The 15,233-nt window shown below is 47.8% G+C and overlaps 1 protein-coding gene across 1 annotated transcript; it reads left to right on the forward strand.

Moving 5' to 3' along the window:
• Nucleotides 1-6: 6 nt before the first annotated feature.
• LOC117545287 lies at nt 7-12,869 on the forward strand (the record flags this gene model as incomplete). Its single annotated transcript, XM_034214997.1, is given in 6 exon segments — nt 7-42; nt 2,061-2,198; nt 2,284-2,471; nt 2,556-2,635; nt 12,336-12,419; nt 12,522-12,869. Coding segments are annotated over 6 exon segments (672 nt in total), but the record flags the coding sequence as incomplete, so codon positions are not given.
• Between the last annotated feature and the right edge of the window lie 2,364 nt (nt 12,870-15,233).

Below are 15,233 nucleotides of genomic sequence, written 5' to 3' on the forward strand. Positions count from 1 at the left end.
CTTCTGTGCTGGCAGGACGAAAGGCCCACTGAGCCACAACAGGTGAGACAACGCACCTGTAGGTAGATCTAACACACCTGTAGGTAGATCTAACACACCTGTAGCTAGATCTAACACACCTGTAACGCACCTGTAGGTAGATCTAACACACCTGTAGGTAGATCTAACACACCTGTAACACACCTGTAGGTAGATCTAACACACCTGTAACACACCTGTAGGTAGATCTAACACACCTGTAACGCACCTGTAGGTAGATCTAACGCACCTGTAACGCACCTGTAGGTAGATCTAACACACCTGTAGGTAGATCTAACACACCTGTAGCTAGATCTAACACACCTGTAACGCACCTGTAGGTAGATCTAACACACCTGTAGGTAGATCTAACACACCTGTAACACACCTGTAGGTAGATCTAACACACCTGTAACGCACCTGTAGGTAGATCTAACACACCTGTAGGTAGATCTAACACACCTGTAACACACCTGTAGGTAGATCTAACACACCTGTAGGTAGATCTAACACACCTGTAACGCACCTGTAGGTAGATCTAACACACCTGTAACGCACCTGTAGGTAGATCTAACGCACCTGTAACGCACCTGTAGGTAGATCTAACACACCTGTAACGCACCTGTAGGTAGATCTAACACACCTGTAGGTAGATCTAACACACCTGTAGGTAGATCTAACGCACCTGTAACGCACCTGTAGGTAGATCTAACACACCTGTAACGCACCTGTAGTAACGCACCTGTAGGTAGATCTAACACACCTGTAGGTAGATCTAACACACCTGTAGTAACGCACCTGTAGGTAGATCTAACGCACCTGTAGTAACGCACCTGTCAGGTAAAGCTAAAACATGCACACCCACCACGGACACCTGCAGGTCTCTCTGTTTTATTAACGTATTTTTATCATTTTACTTTTAAAGTTGTGTTTGTCCCGTTGTATTATTCGTTGTGTCTGTCCCGTTGTATTATTCGTTGTGTCTGTCCCGTTGTATTATTCGTTGTGTCTGTCCCGTTGTATTATTCGTTGTGTCTGTCCCGTTGTATTATTCGTTGTGTCTGTCCCGTTGTATTATTCGTTGTGTTTGTCCCGTTGTATTATTCGTTGTGTCTGTCCCGTTGTATTATTCGTTGTGTCTGTCCCGTTGTATTATTCGTTGTGTCTGTCCCGTTGTATTATTCGTTGCGTCTGTCCCGTTGTATTATTCGTTGCGTCTGTCCCGTTGTATTATTCGTTGCGTCTGTCCCGTTGTATTATTCGTTGTGTTTGTCCCGTTGTATTATTCGTTGTGTCTGTCCCGTTGTATTATTCGTTGCGTCTGTCCCGTTGTATTATTCGTTGCGTCTGTCCCGTTGTATTATTCGTTGCGTCTGTCCCGTTGTGTTATTCGTTGTGTCTGTCCCGTTGTATTATTCGTTGTGTCTGTCCCGTTGTATTATTCGTTGTGTCTGTCCCGTTGTATTATTCGTTGTGTCTGTCCCGTTGTATTATTCGTTGCGTCTGTCCCGTTGTATTATTCGTTGTGTTTGTCCCGTTGTGTTATTCGTTGTGTCTGTCCCGTTGTATTATTCGTTGTGTCTGTCCCGTTGTATTATTCGCTGTGTTTGTCCCGTTGTGTTATTCGTTGTGTCTGTCCCGTTGTATTATTCGTTGTGTTTGTCCCGTTGTATTATTCGTTGCGTCTGTCCCGTTGTGTTATTCGTTGCGTCTGTCCCGTTGTATTATTCGTTGTGTCTGTCCCGTTGTATTATTCGTTGTGTTTGTCCCGTTGTATTATTCGTTGTGTCTGTCCCGTTGTATTATTCGTTGTGTCTGTCCCGTTGTATTATTCGTTGTGTCTGTCCCGTTGTATTATTCGTTGTGTCTGTCCCGTTGTATTATTCGTTGTGTTTGTCCCGTTGTGTTATTCGTTGTGTTTGTCCCGTTGTATTATTCGTTGTGTTTGTCCCGTTGTATTATTCGTTGTGTCTGTCCCGTTGTATTATTCGTTGTGTTTGTCCCGTTGTATTATTCGTTGTGTTTGTCCCGTTGTCTCCCAGCTGTTGGAGTTTGCGGAGCGGCGTAGCGTTCGCGCTCTGAGGGAGGCGCGGCCCGACGCCCAGCTGGACGCCATTGGCTGTTTACCCATGATCCTCCCCTTCATCCTGCTGGCAGCACACGCCCCTCTGGAGCAGGCGGTGAGACTGCCTTCATACGAAAATGTACCGTATCGACCCGAATATAAGACAGATTTTTGAGTGTCATCACCCTCCCCCCCCCCAGGTGCAAGGTGCGGTGGAGATGGTGAAGCTGACCCACCCCCACCCCAGGGTTCCCCTCTGGGTGTCTCTGTACGGCGGGGCGCTCCACAGGGTGCTGGGGGGGGCGAGCGTCCGGGGGGAGGCGGAGCGCGCTCTGAAGAGCCTCAAGGCCTGGGACGCCTGCCGGGGGTTCAGCAGCAAGGCAGCAAGGTGGATATACTATCATTATTATTATCATTATCATTATCTTATTTTATTTATTTATTTATTTTATTGTATTTATTTGTGTGTCAGGTTCCCTGCTGGGTCGGATCAGCGTCTCCAGGTTCATCAGAGTGCTGTTAATCAGCTGGGACTCGCCTGCTACACCAAAGGTACATTACTGTTATTATTATTATTATTAATATATACATATATATATATACATTTTTTTTTTTTAAAGTTCTCCCACTTAAAAAGATGAGAGGCCTGTAATGTCCATCCTAGGTACACTTCAACTATGAGAGACAGAATGGGGGGAAAGAATCCAGGAAATCACATTGTAGGATTTTTAATGAATGAATTGGTAAATTCCTCAGTAAAATAAGTATTTGGTCACCTACAAACAAACAAGATTTCTGGCTCTTACAGACCTGTAACTTCTTCTTTAAGAGCCTCCTCTGTCCTCCACTCGTTAACTGTATTAATGGCACCTGTTTGAACTCGTTATCAGTATAAAAGACACCTGTCCACAACCTCTAACAGTCACACTCCAAACTCCACTATGGCCAAGACCAAAGAGCTGTCAAAGGACACCAGAAACTAAATGGTAGACCTGCACCAGGCTGGGAAGACTGAATCTGCAATAGGTAAGCAGCTTGGTGTGAAGAAATCAACTGTGGGAGCAATTATTAGAAAATGGAAGACATACAAGACCACTGATAATCTCCCTCGATCTGGGGCTCCACGCAAGATCTCACCCCGTGGGGTCAGAATGATCACAAGAACGGTGAGCAAAGATCCCAGAACCACACGGGGGGACCTAGTCAATGACCTGCAGAGAGCTGGGACCAAAGTAACAAAGGCTACCATCAGTAACACACTACGCCGCCAGGGACTAAAATCCTGCAGTGCCAGACGTGTCCCCCTGCTTAAGCCAGTACATGTCCAGGCCCGTCTGAAGTTTGCTAGAGAGCATTTAGATGATCCAGAAGAGGATTGGGAGAATGTGATATGGTCAGATGAAACCAAAATAGAACTTTCTGGTAAAAACTCAACTAGACGTGTTTGGAGGAGAAAGAATGCTGAGTTGCATCCAAAGAACACCTACTGTGAAACATGGGGGTGGAAACATCATGCTTTGGGGCTGTGTTTCTGCAAAGGGACCAGGACCACTGATCCGTGTAAAGGAAAGAATGAATGGGGCCATGTATCGTGAGATTTTGAGTGACAACCTCCTTCCATCAGCAAGGGCATTGAAGATGAAACGTGGCTGGGTCTTTCAGCATGACAATGATCCCAAACACACCGCCCGGGCAACGAAGGAGTGGCTTCGTAAGAAGCATTTCAAGGTCCTGGAGTGGCCTAGCCAGTCTCCAGATCTCAACCCCATAGAAAATCTTTGGAGGGAGTTGAAAGTCCGTGTTGCCCAGCGACAGCCCCAAAACATCACTGCTCTAGAGGAGTTCTATTTCGTATATGGCTTCGCCCTCTAAGGCTATCGCTATTGGGTTATCCCTCTGCGCCCCCGCGCAGCACTGAAACACTTGTAGTCCACGCCCACCCGCCAGGTGGGCCCCACCCTCGGGCCTCCTGCCGGTATAAATAGGAAGGGTGCCCGGCAATCTGCTCCCTCTTTTCTTCAGCAACCAGCAGTACTGAAGCACAAGAAGATCGAATCATGAGCAGCAATGATTGTGTCCGCATGTGTCCTTCGTGCAATACGGGATACATCATGAGCTACGATTTGCACCCAATATGCGCATCCTGCCTGGGGCCAGAGCACGCGGACGCGGCTCTCAGCCAGCAGATCGCATGTTCACATTGTGTTCGTCTCCCATCATCCGACAGGAAGCGAAGGGCGGACGCTCTAGCTGCTGCGGGTGAGGAAGACGACTGGCCCATCCAGAACAGGGACAACAGCCTGTTTCTGGAGGCGAGTGGGGGGCAGGAGTCGGACGACTCCTACCCCGTCTCCCTCCATGGCTCGCCATGCGGCTCTCCCCTCCCCCCTCTTCCCCGGACGGGGGAGACGGGGTCGGAGCGAGAGTCAGAGGTGGCGGCCGAGCACGTGGTCCCCATCTCCGTGGCCACGGCGCTACCGGCGTTGGGTGGCATTATGCTGGAGCTGCCGGAAATAATCGGCAAAGCAGCAGCATGCAGAGGTTTCCCCGTTCCCCGAGGACGGCAGAGGGTGGCTCTGGATGACATGGCCGGAGTGTTTTCCCGGGTTCAGAAGGGCAGGAGTGACCCGATCTGGCCGCGCTTCCCCGCCATTAGGCGATACCAGGAAGGGGCAGCGGCGAACCCGAGGACCTTAAGAGCTCTGGTGGCCACCTTTGTCCCCTTCACTAAGGTGGAGGGGTTCACAGACGAGGTTTTTCCAACCACCCCCGCTCTGGAACCGAGCTTAACGGCGTTCTTCGGGATTAGGCAGGCCAACTTGGTCGCCGGACGGCGCCCTATGTTGGCCGCCCCCAAGGACCAGTATGTCGCCCGCCAGGCTGACCGGGCGCACCAGTGTGCGTTCCAGGCGTCTGCAGCAGCGAATAACATCGCGTTGCTGACCAACTCGGTGGTGACGTTGGTCGAACGGTCCACCACCATGGCTCCAGAGGAGGCGGAAGAGATCGCTAAGGCGGCCAGCACGGCACTCATGCTGTGCGCAGCCGTGGCGGTCTCCCAGGCAAGGATCACAGCCTGGATGACTCAGATCCAGCGCCACCTCTGGTTGCAACAAGCAGCGGTTACAGAGCCAGCCAGGAAGGTTTTGCTGGACGCTCCGATCAGCTCGGACGAGCTGTTCGGACCCCAGTTCCTGGCCATGGTTGAGTCCATGAAGGCGGCATCGGAGCAAGCGGAGGACATCCGCCAGCACGTCGGCTGGCTCCAGCCAGCGGTGAAGCAGCAGCGGCACCAGCGGCAGCAGCAGCAGCCAACCCTGCCACAGCGGCAGACAGACAGACACTCGCAGCAACAACAGCCGAGGCGTCAGACTCGTCCATCAGCGGCGGCTGGGGCACCGTCCCGCGCCTCCGGGGCACCGTCCCGCACCTCTGGCCCCCCACCAGAGAAGGGGGGTAAGAAGGGAGTGAGGTACTCCCGTTCGGCGTCTGCTCCACGAGAGCCGCCGGAAAAACAGAGCCGGCTTTGACGGTTTGGGGGGGGAGTGCGAGTGAAATAAAAAAAGATTATTTCCCAACATGTGGTCTGAGTCATCAGTTACAAATGTGTTTCACATATCCCCCACCCTGGGTGAACCAGCTGCCTATGACCTATCGGTTAATAGCCAGCAGGGTTCGTTACAAAAGCCTGCGCTATTTAATCTATCGATTAATAAGCTGCGGAGCACAGTAACTACACCAGCTGCCTCCAATCTGTTGATTAGTAGGCAGCATGGTTCGCTGCAGAGGCCTGGTGGTTATGACTTTTCGGTTATTAAACCACAGACCTCGCGGCATTCCTCTGTCCGAGATACGCCACCTACACACGGTCACAATAAGCCCATGAGCGCCGTGGTAACGCCTCATGTGGATGTCACTGCACACACCTCCACCCATCCTCTGAGCGTGTACGCGCCTCATGATGAGGCGGAGTGAAATGCAGCGTGTGGAGGCCTCCTCACAGCCCTTTCGCTCTAGGCCCACCTTGGGTTGCCTCACGGGCAGCGGCGGCGAGGGCTCTGGCGTGGCTCGTCGTCAGGTCTTCCCCCTGTTCATTTATTCAATTTTATTTGAGGGATGTCTCCCTTTCCTCTCTGACGCACCCTGTACTGGGTGTCCTGTCGGAGTGAGTGACGTCAGGGATCCAGCTGTGCGCCTCTCTCCTGCCTCTCGGCACACAGAGAGCGGCCCTTTTCCCCTCGTATGAGAGGGATGTTCCCTTTACTCTGACACACTTCGTACGGAGTGCCTGGTCAGAGTGAGTGACGTCAGGGATCCAGCTGAGCGGCCTGGCTGACACGGAGAGAGCTGCTGTTCCCCCTCTATGATCGCTGGGCAAGGTGGGACCTTCGTCTCTACTTTCTCACAGCGGTCGGTATGTATTGTTCCCAGCCTTCACCCCGTCGGGAAGATAGGCATGTTTTGCTATGTTCCACGGATGGTGATGCGCCATTACGCATGGCACAACAGGCAGGGGTGTGTTATTGTGCAGGTGTGTCTGTGCTTCTAGTGCTGGACGGACCCAGTGGGGCGCAGACTACATCATGCTTCGCCCTTAACCCAATAGCGATAGCCTTAGAGGGCGAAGCCATATACGAAATAGAACTGAGGTTACCTACTGTAACCCAGCTTCTATGAGTAGATGGCGCAGCCCTCTAAGCACTGGGCCCCACTGGCTCTACGAATAGCTGAAGAAAAGTTATTTTGTATGGGAGCAGATTGCCGGGCCCCCTTCCTATTTATACCGGAAGGAAGCCCGAGGGTGGGGCCCACCTAGCGGGTGGGCGTGGACTACAAGTGTTTCAGTGCTGCGCGGGGGCGCAGAGGGATTACCCAATAGCGATAGCCTTAGAGGGCTGCGCCATTTACTCAAAGAAGCTGGGTTACAGTAGGTAACCTCAGATCTGCATGGAGGAATGGGCCAAAACACCAGCAACAGTGTGTGAACACCTTGTGAAGACTTACAGAAAACGTTTCACCTCTGTCATTGCCAACAAAGGGTATATAACCAAGTATTGAGATGAACTTTTGTTATTGACCAAATACTTATTTTCCACCATCATTTGCAAATAAATTCTTTAAAAATCCTACAATGTGATTAACTGGATTCTTTGCCCCCATTCTGTCTCTCATAGTTGAGGTGTAGCTAGGATGAACATTACAGGCCTCTCATCTTTTTAAGTGGGAGAACTTGCACAATTGGTGGCTGACTAAATACTTGTTTGCCCCACTGTATATATATATATATATATATATATATATATATTAGTGCTGTCAAAATTATCGCGTTAACGGCGGTAATTAATTTTTTGAATTAATTGCGTTAAAATATTTAACGCATTTAACGCATGTGCAGAATGGCCCGCCCCATACGTGCCACCAGTGGCAGCGCCAGGGTATGGCTGGGGTAGGCTACACCCATACCAAGAAATGGCTTAGCCCCACCATGCCAAAAATGTTAAAGTAAGCAAAATAAAGTCTGCCAACTCGCGGAGTAAATTGCACAGACAGCAGTTAGTAAGATTGATTTCAGTAGCCACGGTTTTGAAAACTTTTGTCACGTAGTGATCGTCTTCTCAATAGAACATCTTTGATAATGGCGTGGTGTTGTTGCAGGAAGTCCCGACGGAGAATACTTTTGCTGTAGTACAGGGGTGCACATAACTGGTACGTAGGTTATGTGCGTAATCTGAAATGCGTACCGTCACTTGTGTCACAAAGCGCATTTGCGTACCGACGTACTTGTGAAGCTTTTCCAGAAGGCGGTTAGATCACCGGACGACAGAGTCGGTCTCCGTGTGCACAGACAGGGCTGCTGTTAACGTCGGTCTGTACAACGGAATTGTGCCAAAACTACGCCAACCGGCTGCGGAGGGAGACTCCCCCCCTTCACTGGAGAACTGCGCTAAAACAGCTGATCACAACGTTCACACTCTATGGTCACGAAGTACTCCACTAGCCCCCCCCCTCTGTCGACTTTCCTGAAGTACTCCCCCGTTGATAGAAATCAACACGTAATGAATTAAGACCCCACGGTTTGATGATTGATAGGTGTGTGGGTTGTCTTTCATTTTGACAGGCAGAAACATGTTATAATAAACATAGTTACTGTATGTTAAATGGATATATTACATTACATTACATTGCATTTAGCTGACGCTTTTATCCAAAGCGACTTACAATAAGTGCATTCGACCAGGAAGACACAACCTTGAAGAAAACAGAATCATAAAGTACATCAGGTTTCATAGAGCCAAACATTTCAAGTGCTACTCAACTGGCTTTAGATAAGCCAGCCCTTTATTAGTATAAAAGTGCTTCGTTAATAGTTCTAACGCTCGAAGTGGAGTCGAAAGAGATGCGTTTTCAGTCTGGAAGGTGTGTAAGCTATCTGCCGTCCTGATGTCAATGGGGAGCTCATTCCACCATCTTGGAGCCAGGACAGCAAACCCACGTGTTTTCGCCGATGGGAACTTGGGTCCCCCTCGCAGCGAGGGTGCAACGAGTCGTTTGGCTGATGCAGAGCGTAGTGCACGCGCTGGGGTGTACGGTTTAACCATGTCCTGGATGTAGGAAGGGCCAGATCCATTCGCAGCATGGTAAAGCAAATACCAGTGTCTTGAAGTGGATTCTAGCAGTTACCGGAAGCCAGTGAAGGGAGCGGAGGAGCGGAGTGGTGTGGGAGAATTTAGGAAGGTTGAAGACCAGACGAGCCGCTGCATTCTGGATGAGCTGCAGAGGTCGGATGGCACATGCAGGTAGACCAGCCAGGAGGGAGTTGCAGTAGTCTAGGCGTGAGATGACGAGAGCCTGGACCAGAACCTGAGTCGCTTTCTGAGTCAGCTGGGGACGTATCTTCCTGATGTTGTAAAGCGTGTATCTGCAGCAACGGGTTGTAGCAGCGATGTTTGCAGTGAAGGACAGGTTGTTATCTAGGGTCACACCCAGATTCCTTGCAGTCTGAGTCGGGGAAACAACTGAGGTGCCGATGTTGATTGTTAGGTCAAGAGTTGGACAATCTTTTCCCGGGAGGAAGAGCAGCTCAGTCTTGTCAAGGTTGAGCTTGAGGTGGTGAGCAGACATCCACTGAGAGATGTCAGCTAGACAAGCAGAGATGCGTGCGACGACCTGGGTCTCTGAGCGGGGAAAGGACAGAATTAATTGGGTGTCGTCAGCGTAGCAGTGGTAAGAAAAACCATGCGGGCTAATGACTGATCCGAGCGAGTTTGTGTACAGGGAGAAGAGGAGGGGACCAAGAACAGAGCCCTGAGGGACCCCCGTAGTTAATTGACAAGGGTCGGACTCAGACCCTCTCCAAGTCACCCTGTAGGTACGGTCTTTCAGGTATGAGGTGAGGAGGGAAAGTGCAGAGCCTGAAACTCCAAGTTTTTGGAGAGTGCGAAGGAGGATCTGATGATTCACCGTGTCGAATGCAGCAGACAGGTCCAACAGGATGATGACAGAGGAGAGGGATGCAGTTTTGGCAGTGTGCAGTTCCTCCGTGACAGCAAGGAGAGCAGTTTCTGTGGAGTAACCTGCCTTGAAACCAGACTGGTGCGGATCCAGAAGGTTGTTCTGATGGAGATAACATGAGAGTTGTTTAAAGACAGCGCGTTCAAGTGATTTAGACAGGAACGGGAGGAGAGAGACAGGCCTGTAGTTTATAACATCAGACGGGTTGAGAGTGGGTTTCTTTAGGAGAGGGTTTACTCTTGCCTCCTTGAGACTGTTTGGAAAGTGACCAGAAGTTAGAGAAGTGTTGATGAAATGGGTGAGAAACGGTAGAATATCAGGAGCGATAGTCTGAAGGAGGTTTGAAGGGATAGGGTCCAGAGGACAGGTGGTAGGGCGGGCAGAGGTAATGAGGGTAAGAACCTCACTTGGAGAGAGAGGGGAAAAGGAGGTTAGTGTGTTGGTGGAAGGAGGGTCTGGTGACCCAGCGGTGAGTAAAGGTGAGTCAGAAAAAGAAGAGCGAATATCATCAACCTTTTTTTCAAAGTGGGTAACAAAGTCGCTTGACAGAAGTGAGGAGGGGGGAGGAGCTTTTGGAGGGTCCAAGAGGGAGGAGAAGATGGAAAATAGGGTTTTGGGGGGGTCCAGGAGGGTGGAGGGGGGAGGAGCTTTTGGAGGGTCCAAGAGGGTGGAGGGGGAAGGGGCTTTGGGGGGGTCCAGGAGGGAGGAGGGGGAAGGGGCTTTGGGAGGGTCCAAGAGGGTGGAGAAGATGGAAAATAGTTTTTTAGGATTGGAATAGGAAGATTGGATCTTATCTTGAAAGAAAGTGCTTTTTGCCTGAGAGATCGAAGCAGAGAAAGAGGAGAGGAGAGCTTGATAGGTTAGGAGGTCGTCACGGTGTTTGGATTTCCACCATTTCCGCTCTGCTGCCCTAAGGACGGTTCTATTAGCACGCAGTGCGTCATTTAGCCAGGGAGCAGGAGGGGACTGACGAGCCTGCCGAGATGTGAGAGGACAGAGCGAGTCCAGAGTGGATGAGAGAGTAGAGAGGAGAGTTTCTGCAGCAGAGTTTGGTGGCAGGAGTTGGAACGAGTCAGAGGAAGGGAGGGCTGAGAGCACCGATGAGGCAAAGGTAGAGGGGGAGAGGGAGCGAAGGTTACGGCGGACAAGTGCAGGATGGGAAGAGATTAGTTTGTTATGTTTGGAAAGGGATAGAGAGAATGAAATGAAGAAGTGATCGGATGTGTGGAGCGGGTTTACAGAGAGGTTAGAAGTAGCGCAGTTCCTTGAGAATATGAGATCAAGGACATTGCCAGCTTTATGAGTCGGTGGGGACGGAGACAGTGAGAAAGCAAAGGCGGTTAACAGAGATGTTAGTTCGTCTATCTTCCCCGTCTGGAGGTTGAAGTCTCCGAGAAGTACAGCGGGAGGGCCAGTTTCAGGGATGAGTGAGAGGAGATGATCTAATTCCTCCAAGAAGTCCCCCAAGGCGCCTGGTGGACGGTAGAGAACAACAATGGTTAACTGTATAGGATGGGTTACTGTGACGGCATGGAACTCAAAGGTGGAAGGAGTGAAGTTAGGTAGCTTGAAGAGGGAAAAGCTCCATTTGGGAGAGAGCAGGAGACCAGTGCCACCTCCTCTGCCAGTGGGTCTGGGTGTATGGGAGAAGGAATATGCAGTGGAGAGAGCTGCTGGGGTGGATGTGTTGGATGGAGTAATCCAGGTCTCAGTGAGAGCAAGGAAATCCAGAGGCTGCAGGGAGGCGTAGCCAGAGATGAAGTCAGCCTTAGGAACAGCTGACTGGCAGTTCCACAGGCCGCCAGAAACTAGATGTTGGATCTCAGTGGAGCACGTGGGATAGACGAGAGCAGGCCGGTTATATCGATTAGGAGATACACGGGGCCAGTGATAATTGCGAGAAGACACATGAACAGGAATAGAGAAAATACACATGATTATAGCATGAGGGGCTAGAAAACTAAAGAAAAGATAAATAAGACACCAACGATACTTAGCTCAATCAGAGTAGGATATTGCCTCCTCTTTGCCTCCCTCGTGACTCCCGCAGGACTCCAATGTCTTTGTCAGTCTTACTCCCGCAGGACTCCAATGTCTTTGTCAGTCTTAGCCTGTCTGACGCTGAAGCTGACGCTCCAGGAAAGAGCTACCCAAAATGGACGCCTGATAGCTCAGTTCACACAGCTGTAGGGCCACGGCCCTCTAATTAGTTAACTATCTACAGCTGATGGGCGACAATAGACTGGCCGTGCCTATATTAATGCAGGCTTGAGTGCTGAGACCTGTAAAGCAGGTTTCGCCTGAGCAGATCTGAGATTTAAAATCTCTCAAACGCGATTTAGCCGTTTACGCTACAATAACAATTTATACAGAGTCGAATAAATGAAACAGAGAAGTCTAATTAAACAAGAATATAACTTACAGTGATTGCTGCGTCAATAGGTAATGTCGTTACCGGGTCCAGATGCACACTGAGTTCATCAGATTTTAAATGCGGTATTTAAATGCTTTTTAAGGTACAAAATGACTGATATATATATCCGCCTTCTTTCATTTATCTTTCCATTCCCACAACAATATACATAAATAAATGGCATATTTTGGACATAGTTCGAATGGTGATTAATCATGATTAATTAATTTTTAAGCTGTGATTAATCTGATTACAATTTTTAATCGTTTGACAGCCCTAATATATATATATACATATACAATTGTATATTCCCTCTGTGTATTGCAGGCGCTCTCTCCAGTCTCTTCTATTTGGCTCTTGAGTTCCACGACGACGCGGCAGCAGGAATCCTCACCAACACCAACTGTGGAGGTCTCAGCTCTCTTTAATATATATCATATTTAATCTATAATGCATCACCTGTGTTTGTGTCTCTTACCTGTTCGTGTCTCTTACCTGTGTTTGTCCCTCCAGGTGAGAACTGTAATCGAGGCGCGGCATTGGGTGCTCTGCTGGGGGCGGGGGGGGCATTCAGAGGGGGCGGAGTCCCAGAGGAGTGGAGGGAGGAGCTTAGAGACGCCAGAGAGACCATCCCTCTCATCCTGAAGAACATCAAATAACACGCTCCTATTGGCCGGCGCTCCAACACTCTGAACGTGATAGGCTAAGGGGCGGGACTTCTCTAAGATGTTGACCAATCACAACAGAGCTAATCAGAACATTTATGAAATAAAATGTTATTTGTGTATTAATAAAATGATTTGCTCTGCTTATGTTTGTTTGTTAGTTTTTAAATTATTAAAAATAAAGACTTAAAATGTCTCAGATATTATTTATTGGATTTTAAATATAATAATTAAAATATTATTTCAGTGTTTAACTTTTAAATATTGTAGAAAAAGGAATCAATAGGTAGAATATTACTACTGTGAGGGAATATTTCTGTCTTTACTTCTAGATATTTAACCTGTCTGCCTGTTGACGTTGACCACCAACCCTGACGTCTGTTCAGGAATGTGCTGCTGCACTTAGTCTCAGTTTGATGACACATACATATTAATATTCTCTCATGTGATTAAGTGAAAGAATGAAATAATGTAAATATTTTAAACCAAATGTATTGTTGGATAAATTCATAATATTCTAGGCATTGAGGACATCATGAGATGTATATCTGAACACTAGGCATTGAGGCAAGGCAAGTTTATTTATATAGCACTTTTCAACACAAGGCAATTCAAAGTGCTTTACAAAAAATGAAAGACATTAAGCATTAAAAATAAAAACTAATAAAATAAACATTAAAAGAAAAATACATGGATAAAAGTTACAGTGCAGTCTAAGATATGAATAGTTCAATTAAAAGCAGCGACAAAAAGAAAAGTCTTCTTGCTGGATTTGAAAGTAGTCAGAGTTGCAGCGGACCTGCAGGTTTCTGGGAGCTTGTTCCAGATATTTGGAGCATAATAACTGAACGCTGCTTCTCCATGTTTAGTTCTGACTCTGGGGACAGAAAGCTGACCAGTCCCTGAAGACCTGAGAGATCTGGATGCTTCATCATTTAGCAGGAGGTCAGAAATGTATTTTGGGACTAAACCATTCAGTGCTTTATAAACCAGCAGCAGTATTTAGAAATCTATTCTTTGACACACAGGAAGCCAGTGTAAAGACTTCAGAACAGGAGTGATGTGATCCACTTTCTTAGTGTTAGTGAGGACTCGAGCAGCGGCGTTCTGAATCAGATGCAGCTTCCTAATAGATGTTTTAGTGAGACCTGTGAAGACACCATTGCAGTAGTCCAGTCTACTGAAGATAAAAGCATGGACACGTTTCTCCAGATCCTGCTGTGACATTAGTCTTTTAATCCTAGATATGTTCTGTAGGTGATAGTAGGCTGATTTAGTAACTGTTTTAATGTGACTGTTGAAACTCAGGTCAGAGTCCATGACTACACCTAGATTTCTGGCTCTATCTGTTGTTTTGAACATTGCAGACTGAAGCTCAGCGCTAACTTTTATACGTTCTGACTTGGCTCCAAAAACCATTACCTCAGTTTTATCTTTGTTTAATTGGAGAAAGTTCTGACACATCCAGTCATTGATTTGTTCAATGCACTTACTCAGTGTTTGAATTGGAGCATAGTCTCCTGGTGAAATGGTTACGTAAATGTGTGTGTCATCTGCATAGCTATGGTAACTTATTTAGTTGTTTTTCATTATCTGAGCCAGTGGTAGCATGTAGATGTTAAAGAGAAGAGGCCCCAAGATGGAGCCTTGAGGAACCCCACATGTCATATTTGTCAGATGTGTATGTACCTATAGAAACAAAGTTGTTTCTGTCCTTTAAGTAGGATTCAAACCAATTTAGAACTGTTTCCGAAAGTCCCACCCAGTTTTCCAGTCGGTCAAGTAATATGCTGTGGTCAACAGTGTCAAACGCAGCTCTGAGATCTAATAATACTAACACTGAAGTTCTGCCACTGTCTGTGTTTAATTGAGGACATCATGAGATGTATATCTGAACACTAAGCATTGAGGACATCATGAGATGTATATCTGACCACTAAGCATTGAGGACATCATGAGATGTATATCTGAACACTAGGCATTGAGGACAACATGGGATGTATATCTGAACACTAAGCATTGAGGACATCATGGGATGTATATCTGAACACTAAGCATTGAGGACATCATGGGATGTATATCTGAACACTAAGCATTGAGGACATCATGAGATGTATATCTGAACACTAAGCATTGAGGACATCATGAGATGTATATCTGAACACTAAGCATTGAGGACATCATGAGATGTATATCTGAACACTAAGCATTGAGGACATCATGGGATATATATCTGAACACTAAGCATTGAGGACATCATGGGATGTATATCTGAACACTAGGCATTGAGGACATCATGAGATGTATATCTGACCACTAAGCATTGAGGACATCATGAGATGTATATCTGAACACTAAGCATTGAGGACATCATGGGATGTATATCTGAACACTAAGCATTGAGGACATCATGGGATGTATATCTGAACACTAGGCATTGAGGACATCATGGGATGTATATCTGAACACTAAGCATTGAGGACATCATGAGATGTATATCTGAACACTAAACATTGAGGACATCATGGGATGTATATCTGAACACTAAGCATTGAGGACA

This window comes from Gymnodraco acuticeps, unplaced genomic scaffold (assembly GCF_902827175.1).
Source record: "Gymnodraco acuticeps unplaced genomic scaffold, fGymAcu1.1, whole genome shotgun sequence".
NCBI classification, from domain to species: Eukaryota; Metazoa; Chordata; class Actinopteri; order Perciformes; family Bathydraconidae; genus Gymnodraco; species Gymnodraco acuticeps.